Below are 23,303 nucleotides of genomic sequence, written 5' to 3'. Positions count from 1 at the left end.
TCGTGCACTAGAACCACAGTCATAGCTGGGTTTTCCCATGCACAATATTTTAATGGATCTTAGTCATCACGTTTATAATATGTACTGTTAATTTCCATTTCTTGACTAGAAAGCACAGAGCTCTCCTTTGCCTAGTATAAGATAACATGTTAGTAGCTAATTCATCACAGATTCAGTTTTATTCCTGGTAAAGTCAATGGCAAAAGTCCAAGGGATACCGACAGCAGCAGGACTGAAGTCAACCCTAAAGCAGTATTTTACCACCACAGTTCCTGAAGCTAGTTCCTTGGGTGTTTAATTGTACACACACGAATATTTAGTCTCACTGACTAATGTAGAACTGTTTAGCATGCGAAAGTTCATTATTTTCAGGATCAGGTCCATCATCACATGGACAATTCAATTACTGCATGTATACTTTTGAAATAACTATTTGAATGTTGCACATGCCTGGAGAAGAAAGTGGGGCAAAAAGTGTGTTACTATTGTTGAAGTCACTTCTCCTTCCCTAAATACTAGTTCTAAAACATATTTACAGCTGTTGACTTTCCCTGCATGTTACTCCTATCATAAAAAATAAGTCTTCAAAACATCCTCTTCCTTAATTTTTAATCCTACCAAAGCAAAAATAGATACTTTAATAGAAAAATACAAGATAAAAATATCCTAAAAATAAAATGATAGCATGGAATGTCATTTTTACACAAAAAAAAAGATCCCCTTTTGAACTGTGTCAGCTATACAAACACTTTCATATTTACAATTTTGGATGCAGCCCTGTGCTCACTGAAGTTAATGGGATTTTTGCCATTGACTTCACTGGGAACAGAAGCAGGCCCTACATGGGCTATACTTGTCTCTTTAAAAGTCATGGCAGTGGAGAGTAAGAAGCTTTATAAAACACACGTAAGACCGAGGAATTAGGCAGTCCTTTCTGGAGGCCTAATTGCCTTCTCTCATCCTTCACTGGAGTTTTTGCTAACTCCCAGCATCTAAGAGGGAGAATCAGTGGTTTTTATTGTGATATTACACAAACAAGGAATTTTTTTGTGTGTGTTTCCACCTGCCTGACTTTCTCAGTGAAGTTAATTATGCCCCGATGGAATTAATTACACCGAAGTGCCTGTTCCCTCCCAGAACTAAACTCCATTTGCCCAATCGTGTATCCCCTATAATCGATGGCAATGATTCAGTGGTGCAGGATCATCCCTAAATGAATCCCTTTCTTCCTTTTGACAGCAACCAACACCTCTGCTTGTGAAACCATATTTGATATCTGTGTGTGAGATACAATTAAGGAAGGAGGTGGTAGGAGCTAAGAAAAGAAAAAAGAGGGAACAGAATGAGGCATTCCCCATCAGCTAAACCCAGATCCAGACACCTTAATAAATGCTTTAAGAAATACCATCTTTACATACTAGGTATGTCCTGTAACATCAAACTGCATCGTTTTCTTTTTTCATGAGATGAAAGGCTGTGTGGCACAATGTAATTATAAATCATTCCTGAGCTTCTGAAAGAAATTAAGACAAAATTACTGTTTAAAAGAGTGAGTTCAAGAGCCTCTTCTTTTTACACTGATGTCTTTGGTTGTGTCTTTTTCTCTAATTCTTTTTCTCCTAGGAAGAATGGGATTCTTTTTCTTCTTCTTTATGCAGCAGAAAAATGAGATCTAATGGAGTCTTCACGTAACTGCCGATGTTTCCCCATGTTACAGTCCTCCTGTCGAGTTCGTCTCTCAATAGTTATTCTGTATTTCTTTCTGCATGAAAGGAAAGGAACAAGAGTGGGAAATCCTTCTCCAGCTATAGGGTAACAGGACTTCCCTTATAAAGAATGCCTGTAGGGGACAGCTGGGTGCCAGTTGAAAAATGAAATATGGCAGAATGTGAAACCCTGGTCAAAGATTAAAGTAGTTTGCCTTGAAACATTTTACCCAGGCTCAAGAATGCTGCTAATTTCTACACAGTAGTCTCAAAGCACCAAGACACAGACATTTTCTTCTTTGAACACTTCTGATCTAGTGTCATGTGAACTGTGTCACATCACTGCTTTGTATTGATCAAAGCCAAATTTCTTTCCAGTAACAGGGGTGGGGGAGCACTTTATGCATAGTTCAAACAAGAGATCTGACTATCCAGTTGCATTTCTCACTGGAACTGTATATTAACTAACTAATCCTCCCTTCTCCCTCTGAGAAAGCTACTATGTTTGTAATGTCAGAGGAGGAGGTAGTATGATGAATTAAGAAAAGGGATGTAGAGGGTAGATAAGAAATAAATACAATTGCTCATGCATCAGAAACAGTTTTTCCTGTGTGTCTTCCTCTAGGGCCTTTTGAAGAATTCTGTTATGTTACTTTATACGTCAAACAAGCCCTCTGTCTGCTTTTCAGTTTCCCCTTTAGTATCCCCAAAATCATTAAGAAGATTCCTATCTATATTTCATGCATTTATGGTTCTACTCATTTTCAGGACCAATTTTTCCAAAAGGCATTAGTACAGCCCCAAATGCATACAGCTCTGCTTGTGAAGACAGAAAGCTTGTATGCCAAGTTTGAATGCTTGGTTGTGGTAATTACAGATCCAAATGAGATGTAACCAGAAGATATATAGTTTGAAAGGTATTGAATCTGCAGGTACAACTTACTGCCAGGCACACAATTGCTAGACCTACATTTTCTGAAAATCTGACCTATACATCTTCATATGGTAGATTTCATACGTTTACTCTAATGGTGCAATTAGAGGGTTGTCCCTGTACTTGCTTTCAGTAAGTGCAATCAGATGTCCGGGGTGAAATTCTCCCATGTGTCTTTCGGTGTCTCATACATGAAGATGTATCTGACAGAGTACCCAAGGCTTCCTTCAACCCAAGATATATCTTTAGCCTCATTTCATGTCCTCACACACCAATTCCGTCCTCAATATCAGTAATGATAAAAAACACAGCTCAAAATAGTCATCTCAGATTAAGAGTTTATAAAAGATTCAAGTACCTCTGATGTCATACAATATAAAGACAGACTTGTATTTTCTTTTAAAAAGAGTCTTTAATCAGTCTTGGCTAACTTATCTTCTTTCAAACAACATATTATATAAGCACCAAACACATATAAGAATTAAATCACACTGCAGAATTTTAGTTGTAAGTACCTGATGAATAACCATGGTTCTGGGCCCTTCAAAACCCTGGAAATGTGTGGTGAATTGAAGCATTTTTTGCTTTCTTTCATTTTGTTAATGTTCTTTTATAAACAAATATTTTTATTGGATTGAATGAGTTAATTCTTATATGCAGAGGTTAATTTTATTCTCCTTTTCCATAGCATAAAAGGATAAATTATAGTACATATAATATACTGAACATGTATAACTAAATTATTCTGTCAGTATAGGATCAGCTCCTAAGTCTTGAGATTTGTTGAAGAGCTGTGAAATAACTCTTTTACTTAAGTGATCACCCTGCACTGACCTCAGCTTATTAAGTTAAATGCACAGCTTTGAAATCCAAATTCTCTGTTATACCAGAACAGAAATCTCTTTCTAGCCTCCAGGACAATTCTGCTCAATACTGAAAAACTAAGCATGGTACCAGGCAAGTGATATAAATCCTTTGCACAACCACAGCCTGCACAATTGAGCTGGCAAGAAGTACCAAAAGCAGCTTTTGAGGTCAGGGTGCTTTACTAAAGCAACTGTGAATGACTAGAACTAATTGGAATTACTTCCACAAGCAAAGTTACTCAGAGATGTAAGTGGTTACGGGATGGTTACGGGTTTGGGTACAAATTGGAACACAAGAGGTTCCACTTAAACCTGAGAAGAAACTTCTTCTCAGTGAGGGTGACGGAACACTGGAACAGGCTGCCCAGGGAGGTTGTGGAATCTCCTTCTTTGGAGACATTCAAGACCCGCCTGGACACGTTCCTGTGTAACCTTATCTAGGTGTTCCTGCTCCGGCAGGGGGATTGGACTAGATGATCTTTTGAGGTCCCTTCCAATCTCTAACATATTGTGATACTGTGATACTGTGATGAGGCCTTGAGTTAAAAAAATGATCTGGATATACACAAAAGGACAGTCCAAGTGTGCTGTTTTGGTGGGAATTTCACCACAGATTATTATGGTGCCTCCCTGTCTCTCATCAAGGATGTGCTGCCAGGAGCTAAGAGGCTTTGAAATAAGAATTCACAGAACTTTCAAAGAATTGGACTAACCTGAAAAAGTAAAAAGCCATTAGCAATCCTGCTCCGAGCAAGGCCCCCACAACTATTCCTGTGACTGCTGATTCTCCTAGACCACCTGCTTGAAAAGGCAAAAAATAAACAATCAGGGTTCATATTGAGAACTATCTGCATTTGCATATTGGAAAATACACACAACTAGGAAATGAATGATCAACATCAGATAATACAAAAGCTTTTCAGAGCTCAGGACTCCATGGGAACCTTTTTCTTAGTTCCAGTTTCTGCATGTTTATTTTTTGTCCTTGCTCTTCTGGGGTTAAGTCCTGAAGATCAGTGTCAGATGAAGACACAGTTCTAGAGATGTGATGCACAGGAATGTTGTTAGCAAACTGGTCTGGACAACTTCGTCTGAATCATAACACAGACTGGGATTACAGTGACGCACATAATGGGAATCAGCACTTAATATGCCCTGAGTGATTATAACAGAAACAAACTCATTTCACTTAGCATCATAACCCTCTATCACCCAGGTTTATTAAAATAAATGTATGATTATCCAGTAGTTCCTCAATTTATTTATTTCCTCTGAACCTATGTTGTTTCAAGTTAAACCTGTATGAGCTTTGCCTTGCTTCAAATCTCAGCAGAGGGAGAGCAAGAAGTACACTGGCTGGTGGGGAGCCCACGTAGGGACTGTTACTCTGTAAAGTGCAAGGCAATTTTCTCTGTACATCAGGATGTGTGGAAAAAGGCGCACAGCTACAGCATGCTAAGCAGAAAGGATGTGGGCTGGAAACAGCCTCTACAGTATGTACATACACGCAGGTTTTTCAGGAACTGAAGAATTGTCAGGCTGCAGATACCTTGTCACTGCAGCACCAGCAATTTGTTTCCTGTGGATAGCTGAGACCACTCTTACCCACTGAGGCACCAGTATCTTCCTACCCTTATCTCCCTGGAACATCCTGCTCACTACAATATGATCTGCAAAGTCAGTATACTGCAAAACAAGGGCACCTTCTCTGTCGACAGTAGTCACAGCCTTCTGGATTCACAGACTTCACTTCTTCTCAGTCTGCTGGCCACTCACAGTGCCCTCTCAATAGCACTGAAAATCATTCTGCACTGGAAGAGCACTACTCCCATCAACACTCCCTTCCCAGCTGCTAATTATCAGTATGGTTATGCTTTATTTGAGGTTTCAGTTATGTCCTTCTTTTTGGCTAAAACAGATTTTAGATTTCTGGCTAAAAGAGATTTTAGTCCCTGGAAAGTCCTAAAGTCTCCAGGGCCCTGGACTGTGCATCATGATTACTGTCACGTTAAAATTCAGGGAAGCAATTCAGACCACATATTACCCACAGCTGCCAGACCTTAACTTCCCCAACAGTCAGCAAAGACTTAGTCATGATGTCTCAACAGGACAACTGTGCTAACGAATTCAGTATGTCCCATTATGTTGCATCACCACATGGATTCCTCTCTCTGACAGCCTGGGCAGACGCATTAAGTCACTAAACTTACATGATTTACATGGTGTGTTGTTTGTGTGCTCTGAAACCCGGCTTTCATCTAGTCGCAGCCTGCCATGGTTCCAAGGATATTTCACATTTGGCCGAATTTCAAAACGCCCCTGCTTTCCATAGTAGTCCCCGATCACCTATGGGAAAAAAAAAAAAAAAAAAAAAGAATGAAAAGATTTTCCAACCAATTTAGGAAAGTAAAACTAAACAGGAGAGCAGCATCACTCACTTGGATGGCTGTGCAGGATGTTGAATCACAAAGAACCAGGCTGAAGGGGTCTGTAGGAGGTTATGCAGTGTATGCCTTGCCCCGGGGCAGGATCAGTTGAACAAAAGCATTCCTGACAGATGTTTATCTAACCTGTTCTTAAAAGCATTCAGAGATGGAGACTTGACAATTCCTGTAGGCAATTATTCTGGAATTTAGCTATCCTTACTGTCAGTGTTTTTTCCTAAGGTAACCTAAATCACCCTTGTTTCAATTATCTATCCCTACTTAGTGAACTGCCAGTGGACAGACTTGCTTTCTGAAACACTGCTTTACATACTCACAGTATCCTATCTGGTGTGCCTTTAGGCTTCTCTTCTATTTAAACCCAGTTCACACAGCGGTTTTTAACCCTCTGAATACTCTTCCTGCTCTCCCTGTGCTTTCTTCAATTGCTCCATAGTGGGTTGAGTGATCAGGACTGTCACCCAGCTAAGTGAAAATACCATTTCAAATGTACTGAGGCTCCTGACTACACACTCCAGCCTGGACTTATATGTTTTGCAAGGATCTGCAGGTACTTGATCAAGTTCAGCTAAAATCTTTGAATCTTTTGAAGAACTATGATGGAGCCTGTCATTCTCCACCTTTTATTTATACAGTTGTTGACATCTACATAGAAAGGGACTTTCATGCTTATTATTCTGGTAGAATAGGCTATTATTTCATACCAATTCACCAAGATACTTTAGAATTTCAGTCCTGTCCTCAACAGTAAATCCAGGATTTACCCAAAATAATGTATGTTGGGTCTACTGCAAAGCCTGCAGGACTGAATTATGCTAGGTCAGTCACTGGAAAATAGTTAAAAAAAAAAACCAGGTACAGTAGTAAGTCAATTATCATGACACTGAAGTAGTCAGAAACAATGGTAGAAGGATGTATTTCTACTCATAGTGTTTCTACCATGGATAAAGAACATCTATTAATACACAAAGTTTATAATTCAAGCTACCGACAGCCTGTTCAAATCTTTCACCTAAACTTGATTTTGAAAGGAGTTCTGAGATAACGTTTGCCTGGGTTATGTACAGAAAGGCAGATTTCACACTAAATAACTTACTTAGTTTTGCTATGGAAGATAAATCCTTAGAAGACCTTTTTAAAACATTTGTTCAACAATAAAGGCAAATTCAGTGAACTGGAAAAAGTAAAGGGAAGAAACCTCTGAGACCATTTGTAGGCAGCAGACTGTTCAGTAAGAGACTGTTTGATTTATCAAACAGGAGTGGGAGAGTTCTCTACCAGCACGGCTTGCTAAATAGGAAAGCATGCAGAAAGGCTTAAGAAGACCAAATAGTTATAAGCAGCCACCAAACAGGTTCAGATCAGAAGTAGGATATATATCTTTAAAGAGCAAGTGTAGCTAAATAGTGGAACAAACATCGAGGGAGCAAGCAAGGCAGTCCCTGTTCTTTCAGTGTCTACAAATGAAAAACAATGCCTGTTACAGTGTGAGCTTTCATCACATGTAAATTACAGGGCTTCATACATCAGCAAGAAACCTGCCGGCAGAGTTCAAACTAGGTCATCTAGTGTTTTCTTCTAGCTTTAAACTCTGTGAATGAACTTGGAAAATCAGCTCTGCCCAAATACCCATTCATCTGGCTCAGTTCAGCTAAGAAACACCTCATACAAACACACAAAAAATTGGCAAAATTAATAAAACAAGACATGGAAGAAACAATGTTTTTAGTGTGAGGCATAAGGGTAGAAACGAATATAGCAGACACAAGTAGTAAGTAACCGCATGTAAAATATGTTAATTTATATTATTGTATATTGTAGATTTATATACATCACATACAAAACAGAGGGAAGTTAAAATGAGCAATATGGTAAAAGAAGAAATGTAACATCAAAAAATAAATGATAGTTTAAATTGTGAGTGAAAGAGCAATGGAAGGAAGGGTAGGACAGGGGGATTATATTGATAGATGAAAGAAAGAGCTAACGGGGCGAACAGAGGAGTTACAAGTAGTTCAAAGTTATCCTAATCAAACTGTACTCCTAGCTTCAGTTAATGATGACTACTCCTATCCTCTGGAGTGTCTGCAGTCTGCTGCTGTAGTTTTTCAGTTACTTTTACACACTAAAATACATAAAAACACACCACACATCCTGATGCTTTTAAAAAGGCTTCTTGAGTCTTTTCTCTGCTGCAGCACAGACAGGAACATTATAACTTCACTGGATTCCACATACAGAAATGCCAAGCTCAGACTTGCTGCTGCTGTATGGTTGAGACTGATGAAACAGGGGAGGCCAGCAAAGCTTACCTAGATGCTGACACTGCAACTAACAGAAGCTCTACGCTGCAGCTGGAGTTAGGGCAATGCATGTATTAACAAACTCAAGCCAGTCGTGTTATTCTCTATGTGCAGCTGGTCCTGTTTCTCATAGACTGTTTTTTTACTCTCTGACTGCTTCCACTCCTCCTGCATCCAGTGGAATAACCCACACGGTGTATGTGGAGCTGATTAAAATGTCTCTTAAACATCGAAAACAAGACACTCAGGTCTTGCTGCTTGATAGACAAGGTGAGGCAAGGTCTGCACTCCTGCCTATAGTAGACCACAGGGTAAGATTAAAATACCTGTAACTCACTGTGCTCATACAACAGGGTCATTTGTGCAGCCCTGTTGCTATAAGGTTAACCTCCCTTCTTACCAGTGAATAAAAAGCCCTGCTCATTTTAAACGATTTCCCATATTCAGAATTTACCAGTGCTTAGCTAGCTTCTAGGATTTCACCTTCTAAATTTTAAAGGCTCTAGCATCATGTGAAGAAAGATGTCTTGTTAAAGAAAGGAAGTTAAGAAAATTTAAAAAGCCTTAGGATAACTAATTCAAGACAGTTATTTTACAGAAAGGATTTGGTCTCCTGGTTGATAAAATTAAACAATACCATTTTAAATTGCATATTAAATAAGCAAATGTTCACCAAGTAAACAGATGATATCATGTGGTATTACATTGGCTAATTCATCAGTGGCGAACTGCAACAGTGTTTGTTTCCTTACCTCCTGTATGCCTGCCTCTGGGTCCGTCATTCCAATCACAGAGAAATCCCCATATCTGTCTCCATTGGCATCAATGGACACCTGCCCTGCAATGCCTACAGAATGGCATGTGAGGAATTAGAAAATTAATTAAAATACTGAGCCTCTCCAAGGAAAACAACAAAACAAGTGGACAGGTTTTTACAGACCGATAGGACAGGAAACCTCATCAGTCTCCCAGCATTTTTGCTGGCATTCCAAAAGAAATTGTAATTTCATCCCAATGTCTGCATTCCTGAATTCTTAACATTTCTCCTTTTTAAATATCAAATGTGTGAGGCTGTTTAGGGAATACGTGAGAAAAATCTAATCCAAAAGCCAGCATGCAAGAATAAAAAACAAATAGATTTAATGTGAATTATTTACAGAAAGCCTAACCATGAAATACCTAATGATGCCTCAGTAAGGAAAGTCCAGCTCATGTGTGGCAGAGAACACGGGGGCACAGCCCTACACCCCACAGACTAAAGGGGTTGGTGCACCCATAAAGCCAATCCAGTGTTGTCTGCATCTGATGGGATACTGGAGGTGGCATGGAGAAGAAGCACCATGTGCACTATGTTTACGTCCTGCATTCAGTTACATAGGATTAACTTCATAATATGGTGCTGTTTATTTTATATTTTTAGACAACACCCCCCCACCCAGTTCACTTTCTTCCGTTACAAGTTCTAGGAAACTTTAGGAAAACTGGGAATCACAGAGATAGGGTAACTCAAGTTTGAAAGGACTTAATGAGGTCTTGAGTCCAACCTCCCACTAAGAGCAAGGTCAGCCAGAAGGTCAGAATAGGAAGATGCTCAGGGGTTTTATCTAGTCTTCAAAACACCCAAGGATGGCAACTGCACAACCTCGCTAGAGCAACTTGTTCCAATGGGCATGGTGAATAAACACTTCCTTGTATTCAGCCTGAACTACTTCTTTCAGTGTAGGCCCTTGTGTATAAAAAGCATGGCTCCAATCTCTTACGCTGCAAGTCAAACAGGTTCTTCAAATCCATTACACACTAGCAATTAACTATGATGAAGACACTGTAAGCCTTTGTTGATACGCTTTATCTCCTTAGGTAATCCAAAAGGTGATCCTCCACTGCCTGGCACCAGACTTACACATTTACACCAGTGCAAATCAAACACACATCATTATACATCCACATGACACCAACTTCATGACCACACCAGGCACAAAGCAGTAGAGAATCAAATTCTCAGTGATTGTACATCAGAAGAGAGAGTGGTCAGAAATGCAGTCAGATTATAAATTCCCCTCAACATATCTGATGATAGTAAACACGCAACAGATTAACACACCTCTATTTATCTGTCTCTGTTCCCATGTACTGATATTAGGAATGTTTAAACTTAAATGTGATCTTCAAAACACACAATGGTCACCAAAAGATTATTGAGAAATAATCAAGAGAGTTGAGCATCTGTTTCATTACAATACAGTTACCAAACAATTCCCAATTTGATTACTGCAGGAAAACAGAATGGGTATAAAAACCACTTGTCTGTGAAAGCACTGGAAGAGGCCACTATGATAAGCTGCAACATCCTAGAAATTTGGATTCTGGATCCTTCCTGGTTTAGAAAGCTAAAACTCAGTTTTTAGAAGTAGGTATTAAATTGACTGAAACTCAGAATTCCTATGCATTTTTTTAATGGGATAGACTAATTTTTAACTTTTCCATCCAAAACAAACTACAAAGTTTGAAATGTCAACATTTCCTGCAATGTTCCTCCATAACATACTTAAGAAATTTTGAAACAACCTGAATGAAGAACTGTGTTTGGATGAAGGTGAAAGGATTTTACCTCAACTCTTTTTTCGTTCTGTTAGACAGGTACATACAGAAAATTTTGCTACTTTTTCAGAGGAAATGCCAATAAATAGAAAATATTCTCCACAAAACTTGCCCTGGAATTATACCAGGATGTCCCTAGCAGCCCTAACAGTAAGAAATCCTTTGGTCACCTCAGCCTTATCCTTTCCTAAACACATGATGTTGTCCATGCAGTTGTGGCTGGCAGACTCCAGACACTGCAGGAAACAGCATGCACATTCTATTAGAGTTGTGATGGGTGACCTATTCAGAGCTGGCTGCAAAAGGAGGTGCCCTGGCAACCAAATATCTTATTATCACCAGTTAAATTAATGTAATTAATGAAACTGGAATTCTCATCATCAAGGCCTGCAAAAGTTTAAGTGAATTATAAAGCTTCAGTCCTGCAGTAGAACCTGGTGGATGAACATATGGACCATACTCAAAGATGCTGCATCAACTTCAGAGAGGGGGTTAAAGGCAGAATAAAGGGGCAACATTTTCCTAAAAGGACTGGCTTGCAAGACATCGAGTTAAAGGTCTCTTTCAAAATCAGTTTTATCCTTGTAAATTATGTCCAGCAAAGTACTGCCACAGAGAAGAGATGGCATGTGACTTACATGGCATTTTGACTTTTTAAACTGCACCCTCAAGGCTCAACATGACAGCTACATTTTCAGAGTAGGTGTGACAGGTCAGCCAGCAACAACAAACTGGTTTTCACAAATGGGGAAAGAAAACATTTTTTCCTCCCTGGTTGGATTTACAAGAAAGATGTGAGAATCAACCATGTAGCCTGCATGGAGCACATGGTACTGCTGAAGTCTTGCATGGACACACCTGCTGGTGGCTTCCTAGAGAACAGAAAGCACAGAAAGGCTGTGCTGAGGCATCTGTCCATACACAAGATAAGCAAACATCAAGGCAAATCCTTAGACATCTGATTCCTTCTGTTAAAACAGTGTGTTTTGGGAAACCATGGATGCAAAGGGAGGTACTAGGACATCAAGGACAGTCTGCATCTGGTGCAGGGCTCCTTATGGGATGACTGCAACCAGAACAACTTAAAGCAATCCCTTGTGTTGCCTTAAGCTGCCCTGGGGACCCTTCTGCCTTGTGTTCAGGACAAAAATTGACAACAGAAGAGGGGAGAGCTGCTATACTTCATGCCTTCCTCCACTAGGTCCAGTGTGCCCTTAGAGCAGAGAACCTCATTCCTGAAGTTTTCCTTGCATATCCAAATGTATCATTCATTCCTTATCTAGTGGAAATGTCTCCTTCTCTTAGGTATTTCCATAGGAAATCTTGCCAATCCTACACCAGAACACTGGAGTATTCTAAGAGATAAACAGCAATATTCTAAGATATGACTGATTAATCCAGTAATACTCAGTTTCTCTATGATGACTCCTACCTGGCAAAAGCACTTCCATCACCTTGCATCAGCAGGGTGACATGCAAGTGCCAGCTGCACTGTGGAATCGCAACCTACAGGATTAGGTACAGAAAGGCAGAGTGCTGTTCAGCTGCTGCCTCTGAGATAATAGGCTCAGCTCCTGAAAGAAGGCTGGGGGAACATGCTTCAGGGGCCCAAAGGAGTCCTGTCAGGAAACAAAAAAACCTGGCACCTGCTTCCTTCTATCTGTTCCTAGGCTTTTAAGATAAAAAAGTCAAATGGAAAAAATGAGGCAATCTCAGAGCTAGTAGATGCATATGAGTAAAGTGAGCAGCTGTAATCTTTTCAAAAACAAAGAAGGAGCCTGAGAAAATCACTGGTATTTCTTTACAACATCAATGAGGGTCATTAAATTGTTAGGAGTTTTTTGAACTGAGTAAGACCTGAAGGGGTGGTGCAGAAGAAAGTCAGACGGGGGAGGTATGTGAGCTAGCCTTCAAGATGTATGCAGTTTCATATGGTTATTTCCCTCTCATTTGAGAATGGAGTAGGCATGGGTCCTTACTCTGCACACAATAAATACCTGAATTTTTTTGACTCTGAAAGCTGGAATTCTGTATTAACTCTTACCTTCATATGTTCTGTTTCGTGTTTGCTGAACAATTTTTTCACCATCTTTCTTACTGAAACCAAACTTCAGGACTTCCTGCAAAGCTAGAGCATAAAGAAGAATAGCATCATGGAATCCTTCCACAAACATGTTCACCTAAAAAAAAAAAAAAAAAAGAAAAGAAAAAAGCAATGGCAGTTGACACACAAAAAAATTTTCTTCCTTATGGAATTTAATAACTAGAGGGAATATTTAAATTAACCATTATGACAGATTCAGATTATTTTCTCAACTGCTAGAACACAAAAGAATGTGTCTCAAAAAAAAAAAACCACAAAAAAACAAACACAAAACAAAACACCAAAAACCCCCGAAAGCCCCCCAAATCCAGGAGGAAAATAGCAAGTTTTGACTCATTTTTAAAAACAGTTAACCACTATCTGTTATTCTGAACATTCACATCACACTTTAATGTTGTGTCTGAATAGCTCTGCAGATACGGGAGAAATCTGCAGATCACAGTTCCCACGGCCAGATGCACAAATTCTGCAGCTGACCATGTGAGATTCTGTAAGGTGCTGAGCACTCTCAGCCCACAGCACCAAGCATATATTCCTCCTGCTGCACAGAGGACTTAGCACCTCTCAGGATTGGGAAGTGTGTTCTGCCATGGTTTTTTTTGGAGAGCGCAACTGATGGATTTGCTTGTTTAATGATTACCACTTCCATATCTGGCCATTATTCAGCTGAGCATCTCTCCACTAGCAAATGAGCAATGGAGGAAACTACTTACCCTCTACAGCAATGCGTTCTCTGGAACTGCCAGGGGAACAGTTTCCTGTCTTTTACAGTTTTTTCAGTAAGTGACATGAAATGAATGAGATGTTGCTTTATAACCCTAATATAAAAGAAGACTGCTGCCAACCAGGACTGCTTCCCATGAGTCTGTGCAGGCAACCTACAGCTTTTGGTCTACATCACAGTGAATAACATCAACACTTAAAAGCAGAGTGCTGCAGAAACACTTCGGGTTTGTTCACAGAAGCCTGGTGTGCTTCAGTGATGAAGCAAGATTTATTTTAGGAGCTCAGTTCAAATGGAGACCCATCAGCACGAGCAGACAGAGATGGCTTGAGTAGCACAGCTACTCCTCTTCTGTAAGCAGCAACTCACATCTCAGTAGTGCAATGCACCCTGGCTTGATGCACAGTAATTCAGAATGAATTATCTTTTCAGCTGCAAGAAAGGTGTTTCCATTCACTCAGAGTTGCATAATAATGGAAAAGCTCCTGACATCCTAGCAAAGACATAATCAACAATTATACATTATGGGGTCTCTTACTGCTGTTTCCAGTGAACGACCCACTTCTACAAATCTTCTGGATAGCAGAAACATTTACCTTATCTTTCACCTCTATGTTTTTAAACAATTTAAAATGTTGGTAAATAAAGTGATACTCTGACAGTCTTAGCTGGACATTAACAATGTTAAAAGATAAAAATGTGTAGCCAGTTAAGTAAATAACTGCTGCATAGATAAAAAGTATTACATAGTTGATTGGCTAAGCTGAACTAACCAAGCCCCTGGTAATGTAATTACACACAAGACATTCCTTCACTGTTAAACCAGCTGCCAACATTTAGGAGAATTTCAGAATTACTCACTGATAATACAAAAGTTTACATTGCTCTGATATTTAAAATTTGACTTTTAGATAACTCCAACCTTTGTTTTATTGAGAAAACGCACTACCAGTTTAGAGGAAGAGCCCACAGTGCTATAGGGCACAGAACAGCTCAGCTCAGTCTGACAGCCAAAAACTAAGAAGCAGCTGCAGTTGCTTTAACCTAAGGAGTAGGCATGAAAGAGGAGGTGAAAATCAGGCTTTCAGTGAAATAACAAGAGCTGATGGACAGAGTGCACACTGGGGCAGGCTTTGCCAGTGGGGGGTTTAACTTTTCAGAACTGAAAAAAAAAAAACCAAACCAAGAAACCACAAAGCTCGACAACTGCTTTATGTGCCAGCACTTGAGTCCAAGTGGCCTGCGGATGATCAAACAGGCTTTCTTCATGTGACACTCATTCTCCCAGGAGTGAAATTAAGTCTCTCTAGTTGCTCTACCTCCCTGCTGGCTGATTTACAGCTTGTGCCTGGCATCTATTTCAAGGAAAGCTATTTGTCACTTCCTTTGTCCATGGCAAAGACCTCTTAGTGTAACACGGCAGCCTTCAAAACCTATTTTGTCAGCTAATTTGCTCCATCTGAAATCTACAGATGCCACCAGCCTGAAAACCCTCCTGCAGACACTGCAGATTTGCCAGATAAGCCCCATCAAAACTCACTTGGCAGCGTAGGAGGTTATAGCCAGAGCCCCTTGCCTTGACTCCTGGCTAAAATCCCTAACGTTACATATGAAAAATCACATTAGAAAATCATGAGATCAGCTGTGCCACTTCCCAGTTCCTCACACACAAACCCCAGCACTTTATCTTACATTGTCAAGGGAGGTGAAACTTCTGGCATTTTGTGCCATTTCACATCTTCTAAAGGAGTAATATCCACTGTCTGCAGGTGAGACTGCACCTACACTCTCCAGCCAAACTGTATGTTGAGCACACTGTCTGCTTTTAACATTATTCCAGGAACATGCTCAAGCACCAGTTCTTGAAATAGGACACAGGATACCATGAAGGGCATAATGTTTTCCTGCATCTCACCTTGCCTGATCATTTAGAAGTTGCCACGATCCTACACAGAGAATGGGTTGCATGCTGTGTAGGACTGCTCTAACCTACAAAAGGAGAAAACAGTGAAGACGGGAGGAATATTACAGTGCAAAGTAAGAGCTGCAGATAATTCTGAAGGGATTGCCCTGTCTTTGTACCATTTTCCACCTGTCTAGAGCTTGTTTACATTCACTCTGCAGCCTGTGACTGTCTACAAAAGATCCTCTGGGTAAAAAGAGTGCAAAATTTGCTCCAACTGATACCGCTCCTGACTTAGTAGAAGTTTCCCAAGCCATACAATCACAGGACTTCCTTTCTGGACAACATTAGCTCTGTTAATGATACCTCATATACCTCACTGATATGAAGGATTTCCTTTTTTTTTTTATTAATTTATTATTATTATTTTAACATAGCTTCTGTTCTACGTTCAGTCCTATAGGAAAGATAAACAGGCTAAGACCCAAACCAACAATTTTCATACTTTCTGCCTTGTGTAGCTTTGAATTTTAGAGTATCTCATGGTAAGAATAAATAATTACAAAAAAAACCCCCATCCTTCCTTTGTTGCAAGAAAAAGGTTAAAAAGGGCTAGAAAAAGTAAAATGTTCCATAAAAGCTCAAAACAGGGATGAGAATAAATGTGAACGTGTCTTCATAGTTTACTTGAAGGTCTCCATAGTAATTAATAATGTGTGATTCAACATCACAGAGCCCTCAGGACAAAACTAAACAGATTATAAAAGCTATTAAAGATCTACTAATCTTGTACATAATTAACAGTTCTTTTAGTTAAGCTCTAATAAAAAGCAGAAGTTTTTATTATAGTAGTTTCCATTTTGATTTATTCTGGTTTTTTAATTACTAGTGTGAACTTAGCTCCAAATGCTGTGATCACAATTCGCATGTCACTTCTACTAAGCTGTTTCTGTCCCTGACATTAACTGCACAGCAGAGCCACTCCTCAGTGTCCATCATCACCAATACAAGTAGAGCTGCCATGTTTGCTGAACATCCTTGGAGACTGCAAGTACAAGTATGTGGAAACCTTCCCTGCTGAGGTATCTTCCATATTACTTTCACGTCCAGTTCAAGATACCACATAACTAAAAAGCAGGTAAGCTAATTGCATAGTAGGAAGAGATGAGCACTTATTTGCACCTTTGATTTTCCTACTTTTCTACTCTAATTAGCCTTTTTTTTTGTCAGAAAAAAACCCTCTCTGTGGCAATCACATGAATAAACTTTACACAGTTCGAAGTTACAGTTCCCCAGGCAGCTATAGTATGACCACACTATTCATATATACCAAGGTGTTAACAGCATACGCAGCAATACAGAATACTACCAACATGGAAGACGGCCAAGCTACAGCTATTCAGGACCCATAATTTTCCATATCCAGCCCACTGACTGTTAAGTATTACTAGCTTATTCTGTTCTGTCTGGAACTGCCCAGCTCTAAATCACAGCAATTCATACCACTTCTGTGCTAGGTGGGGAAGACTATCATCACTTTTTTTGTACTGCAAAAGCACACAACAAACACTCCCCAACTCAGTCTCTGCATATACTTCCCATTACATCTGCAGTGATTTTCAAGTTGTCAAACTACAGTCCCAACCAAAATCAGTTAATAAAAAAAAATCAGTTAATCAAAAGTTAGGATCCTGGGACACTGCATAGGGTGTATGCACTTCTTTCAAAAATCTTACCAATTCACATACTTGATATGATGCTCAAGGTAACATAGTTTTTGTTTTCTGTTACTTTTAGTTTGCATAAACTCAGTGAGAAACTCCAGGTGGAAGCAAGATTGAGAAAGTGAAGCCAAGAGGAGAATATCCTTACATCTGAGCATTACCTGTGAATACGTGAAGTGCATTTCAAACCAGTAATGTGTGTCCAGATTCAGCTTTTGCAATTATTTTTTAGACCTATTGCCATAATACTACCACATATCACCCTGTGTGTTACCATCAGGACATAACAGGATTGTTACAGCTCTCATTAATTTACTGTCCAGCTCCTTGGATCCTCACGTGATTTTCTTACGCCACTATGCAACAGAAATTCATACTGTTCCTAAACCTCACTTATGGATAACAGCCACTCCCTGGCATTGGGATTGAGATTCCTAGGACTCCCAAGTATAACAAATGCAAAGCCACAGGATTCACCCACAGCCAGATGTCATTAACAGTGTATCTTGGGGTGCCCACAGACATGGATATATAACCCAACCTGTTTCCACAGAGATCACATCACTGTGATACCAGTCCAGCAACTGGAAAGACAGATAAAGCTGTAAAACAGTTAATCAAAGCTGTATGTTTAGATGCCTAATACTAAAAATACAGCCTGTTCACTTCCCTGACCAGACTGCTTCCCTGATGGAGCTGGACCTCAGTGGTTCAAAGAAACAGGAAGGGAAGGAGAAAAATAATAGAAACACATGCGTTCTCCAGAGAAAACCATTTCCTCAATATTTAATTCACAACTCAAAAAGAACATAGGGCACTATGCCAAATTCTGGCCAATGCAGCTGAAGCCAAGGACAGCCTCTCACTGTATTCACTGATATCAACTCTCTATAAATACACAAATACATAAGCTGGCACCTGCTCAAGAACATGAGGCCAGAGCTGAGGACCTGGTTTTCTAAACAACAGATAACGATCCCAAATCTCATTCACTATCTGGGGCTGGTTTTCTCTCCCTAGAAAAAAAGGATGAGCATCCCCCACTGTAAAGAGATATTATATAACAAGCAAACATTGTACATATTTAAGAGAGATTAATTCAAATCCTATTGCGCCAATTTAATCTTTTACAGGGAGATGGTGTATATGTGGAAACCTGTAGGAGACTTTTCTTATAGGGGAGCACATGACTTTCTTATATGAATTCTGCAAACCAAGATTTATAGTCTACTTTAAAATCAAAGCTTACAAATTCAGCACTGCAGTCAAACAAGACATCACTTCCCTTCAACTTTGAGGATTTTTCCAACAAGGCTGCCTGCTCGTGTTTATCTTCTCACTAGTATTCATCGGTACAGCCGTAATGCTAAGCGCAGACAGGAGCTTCCACTTATGTACTCTGTACCCCAGGCAACGTGGCCTCAGCATGAGGATTTTGCAACTGAAGTGCAAGTTAAGAGAGAAGGTTTAGGCAGAAAAAAATAGGGCAATTAATTACATCTGGAGAGCAAGCAGAAGTCACAGCCCATCAGCTGCCCACCTCCATCCTCATATGAGAGACAAGATGCATAGAAAGATTCCTGCTACCCCTTTGGACACAAAGACACTCTGCCACAGCTAAGCCCTTTTTCTTAAGTTAAGGCTATGCTTTTGCCTGACTGGACTGTTCAGCCATCCATCTGACCAGCTGGTACATGAACTGATGTGCACCCTGGGCATGCCAAACCTTTGCTCCACCTAGGCAAGAGGATCCTTACTTCAAAGGGACTCAAATTCCTCTAGTGACAAACTCCTATCCACTTTAAAGCCAGCTGTGGACCAGAAGCCAACCACAAACTGGTCTGCTGAAACAAATTAATAAAAAGAAAACAATTGATATCTGGGATTTACTTTAAAAAGGCTGCCAGTTTCAGGGAGTTAAGGCATTTTGTCAGTGAAGGTTATTTTATTGTCCATGAAAGAAAGCTAACCGCAAAGTCAGCTTTTGCTCTTGCACCTCATCCTCCTTCATGTTCTCTTCCTTGTTTTTTCTTAATATCCTATTTTTGAAAAAATGATAGATTTACACACTGTCATTCTGCTGGGGCAGACACAAGTTGCTCTTTTGTCTTAAAGATGAATTGAAGCAGAAACCTATTCAATTCAAGGCATCAAGGGAGATGGACTGTGAAATGCCAGCTAAAACTTGACAGGGCACAGCGACAACTGATGCAAGGGCACGGAGGCACCCTTCCATCCCACTGCCTTCAAAAGCTGCTTATTTTGTGTTTGTTTATTGCTTGCAACACTCTCCTGTGATTATCTAGAAATCAGCTTTAAACTCCTAGTGCCCACTGCCAGCAGGGCAGGCAGAAAACTTCCAAGATACAGCCAAAACTTGCTCCTTCCATTACACACAGAACACAGGAATCGCCACCTCAGCAGATTTAGAGCCTTACCCACAGTCAGCGCACGTCAAGGGGCTTTTACTGTCGCTGATTTGCCAAGCTTTGGGCCAAATCCATGACCTGACATCTCCAGGTCCTAGCATGCTCCCCAGACTTAAAAGAGTGTGGCCAAAGCAGGAGGGGGATGAGCTGAAAATTGCCCTGCTCTAGGAAAGGGGAGCACATCTGGGACCAGACTTTCCACCTGCAAACGTATGTGGAATTTATTCCTAGCTCTGCTCAACATGCTCAAGTTGGTACCAGCCATTTTACCCCTCTGTGGTTTTGGTTCCTGTATTAGCTTTTAACACTGTTCTCAAAGAATGCCATCAATGTAGCTAAGGAACAGCATTGTTTTGAATCAGAAGCGAACTACTACATAACAATATTAATTTACAGGAATTTTTCCTTCATGTATATTTTACATACATACTATTTGCCTGTGTAAATTATCCCTAAAGGGCTTCAGGCCACCTATCAAGGAAAAAGAATCAGAGAATGTATTAATATGCTCCTGCAGTCAAGGCACAATCCCCATGTTCATTATACATTGCTAATTTGAGATAAGTGACTAATGCAAAGGATCTCTAGCACACAGCACTGTATTATCGTTGCTTGTGTACTGAATGGATCTTAACTATTAAAGGAATAGCTGCAATTAAAAATGAACTGCCTTTTTAGGATTTCCTATCTTCTAACAAACTACGTGGCCATTCATGTGATGAGTTACAAAACTGTGTTCAGAAACCATAATTCTAGTATGGTGAAACACAAGAGATACTGAAGAAGTTCCTCTTTTCAACTGAACACACAGAAATGAAAACATATTTCTAAAGACCCCATTAGTACTCTTGTACTAACCTGTTATACAGTTGTAATGAATGTTTACATTTTAAGTTAGCATCATGCAACAGTTGCAACAGTTTAACTGCATATATATATACCTAGTAACAAAAAAGCCCAAACCCACTGCTTTCGTTAGATATTAAGTTTCAAATGTCACCCAGAAAGTTTGCAAGTTTGTTTTTCAAGCAGGAACATATTTCAGTTTTCAAGAGGACAGTCACTCATCTGAAAAAATCTGTTCCACCTGCTAAAATAAGTCAACTGGTTTAAATAAATGCAGAGCTAGGACAAACAGGAAGGACATATTTTGTTAAATGTTTACCCTTGTACAATGTGCAATTGTTTTGGATTCTGGATTTTTATCACCAAACCACAAAAATCACACAAAAAGAATTCTCTATTAAAAACTGTCAAGATCACATCAGTTCTCACGCAAAACTCAAGAGAAAAAAAAAAAATTGCTTTAGTACTGTGGAGAAAACTCATCTGTTCGAATTTACTTGTGCTACACTAGCTGGTTAGTAAACAGTATGGGGGTGGGCTGGTGAAATCTTTGGTGGGGCAAAAAGGATCCATCTGATAAATGGACCATCTGATTTCTGCTTTGCAGCAGGTTTGCAAAGGCAACCCAGCAGAGCTTTTGCTTTACATACAGTCTTAACAGCTGGATAAAAACAAACGACTTAGGCACAGCCAAAAGTGGTGCTTAGTTCAAAAGTGTGCTCAGAGCTGGGATTAGTCACCCAAACTTCTTACACAGTACCAGGCAAAAATTAGGCACACAAACCCATTCATAAGCACCAGCAGCCAGCCTCACCCTTGCCACCTAAGCAGGTGAAGAATGAGGGATGGATGTGACCCCCTTACTCTTGTGCAGGCAGCCAACCAACTCCCCGCTGCATGGAGGTGCAGTCAAGTCTTCACAAAACCCCCACAGTGAGCCACTCCTTTTCATCTAAAAGCCCTGGGGCTACAACTGCTGTGCTAGCATGAGAGAAATTCAGGATAAAATCCCCAGTTTCAGTGAATCTGAACTCCACCCTTCCCTAAACTGTACGCAGGGCATCCTGGGGTGCACTGGGGAGCTGAAACTCAGGTGCTAGGGGAGAGGGATGACCTGCCACAACCTGGGCTACCTCTGGGCTGGGAGTAAATAATTTGCCCAGCTGAGGCTGAGGTTGCCATGACAAATTATGTTTTTATTAAATACCAGGGTAAATGGGAATACAAACTTGTAAACCTTAATGGCATGGAACTAGTGCAAACCCTCAGGCTGCTATTAATCATGCTTCCATTGCAAATAATTAAAAAAATAATTACTTGGTTTTGTTATTTGCTTTCTGGATACTGGATTAAACGTGTTAAGCTGGCTAATTAACCGTTCCTTCGCTGGCATACCTGCAAGGATCCCACTAGCATGGAAAGGAGAGATGCAGCAGCTGTATCTGAAGGTATTTATGTGTCCCCGTCAGCAGGCAGTAACGTTCCAGCCACACACTCGGAATGTGTCCACCCGCCCTCCAGCACCAGCACGGTAATTAACAGCTTAAAATATGAGAATTTACAGCCTCTCCAAAAGGCTAAAACCTCACTCTTACAGCTTCTTGCTTCCTTGCTGTCTGATCCCCAAGATTCTGCTTGATTTTGCTTTCTAAGTGTTTTGTAATCTGCAGCCTGGTAGGCTAACTGGATGAATTGTACAAACATGTGTCCCATCAAATGTAAATGCCCTCTTGCCTACTGAATGTTGCCTTGTTCCCAGCTAGTTCCAAAGGGCACCCGGAGCTCCTCACCTACCCTCCTCTCATTGTCCCGCTCACAGTTCTCATGCCCCTCTTACTCATTTGCATTGGGACATAGACAGTCTTTGTCTTTTCAATCTGCCATGATACATTGGTTCTTCTCAGAACAGATTAGACCTTTTGATTTGGTCTCAGGCTTCTCTTCCTAATGAAAAGAATATCTACTAAAGAGAAGGAAAGTCAGGATTATCCTCCTGTGGGCTCCTATGGCTCCCAGTGTGCACAAGAACACCGCCACCTTTATCCACGCAGCCCATACTCATGGACTGACTACATTAAACTCTCTGCATTAGACAAATTGCTAAATAGCCACTGAAATAAAGATCAGAGCTGTAAGCATGGTACAGTGACCTCCCACAGCCCAGGTGGAGCACACCCGAGCCCTGCTGCCTGCATTTGCTCTGCGAACACTCATACACCTGAGTGACTTGACTCACCCACTATGCCAGTACGCCCTCCTTTTAGAAGATTCGTCCCTCTGGAGAGCGAGTCTTTCTCAAGAGCTACGTTCACTTCCCAGCACTCAGCCATAAGAAATTAACGCACTAATGAAGAAAGAGATAACAGACTTCATAGAATGACAGAATGTTTGGGGTTTGAATGGACCTTAAAGATCATCTATTTCTAAGCCCCCTGTCACAGGCAGGGACACCTTCCACTAGACCAGGTTGCTCAAAGCCCCATCCAAGCTTTGAAGACTGCCAGGGATGGGGCAGACCCAGCTTCCTGGAGCAAACTCTTCCATTCTCACCACCCTCATAGTGAAGAACTTCTTCCTAATATATAAGCTAAATCTACTCTCTTTCAGTTTAAAGCCATTCTCCCTTATCACATCCTACATGCCTTTGTAGAAAGCCCCTCTCCAGAGTCCTTGTAGGCCCCTTTAGTCACTGGAAGGCTGCTACAAGTCTCCCCAAAGCCCT

At 40.4% G+C, this 23,303-nt stretch overlaps 1 protein-coding gene across 2 annotated transcripts in view; it reads right to left on the bottom strand.

Annotated features, from left to right (window-relative positions):
* Positions 1-959: 959 nt before the first annotated feature.
* NPR3 (natriuretic peptide receptor 3) overlaps positions 960-23,303 on the bottom strand; it is a 40,791-nt gene continuing 18,447 nt past the window's right edge. Inside the window, exons 4-8 of one of the 2 annotated variants that reach the window (XM_061354728.1) lie at positions 12,896-13,031; positions 9,006-9,100; positions 5,717-5,852; positions 4,220-4,307; positions 960-1,762 (exon numbers count right to left, since the gene is read on the bottom strand). In XM_061354728.1, the coding sequence (XP_061210712.1) occupies positions 1,651-1,762; positions 4,220-4,307; positions 5,717-5,852; positions 9,006-9,100; positions 12,896-13,031 (567 nt within the window). In that variant the 3' untranslated portion in view covers positions 960-1,650. The remainder of the gene's footprint in view (positions 1,763-4,219; positions 4,308-5,716; positions 5,853-9,005; positions 9,101-12,895; positions 13,032-23,303) is intronic. The other variant, XM_061354729.1, reaches the window with a different exon arrangement.

The sequence above is a fragment of the Neopsephotus bourkii genome, unplaced genomic scaffold (assembly GCF_033783945.1).
Source record: "Neopsephotus bourkii isolate Nb327-2 ecotype Australia unplaced genomic scaffold, CSIRO-AGI_Nbou_v1 NB_744, whole genome shotgun sequence".
Taxonomy (NCBI): Eukaryota; Metazoa; Chordata; class Aves; order Psittaciformes; family Psittacidae; genus Neopsephotus; species Neopsephotus bourkii.
This window is presented reverse-complemented; position numbering and strand designations above follow the sequence as displayed.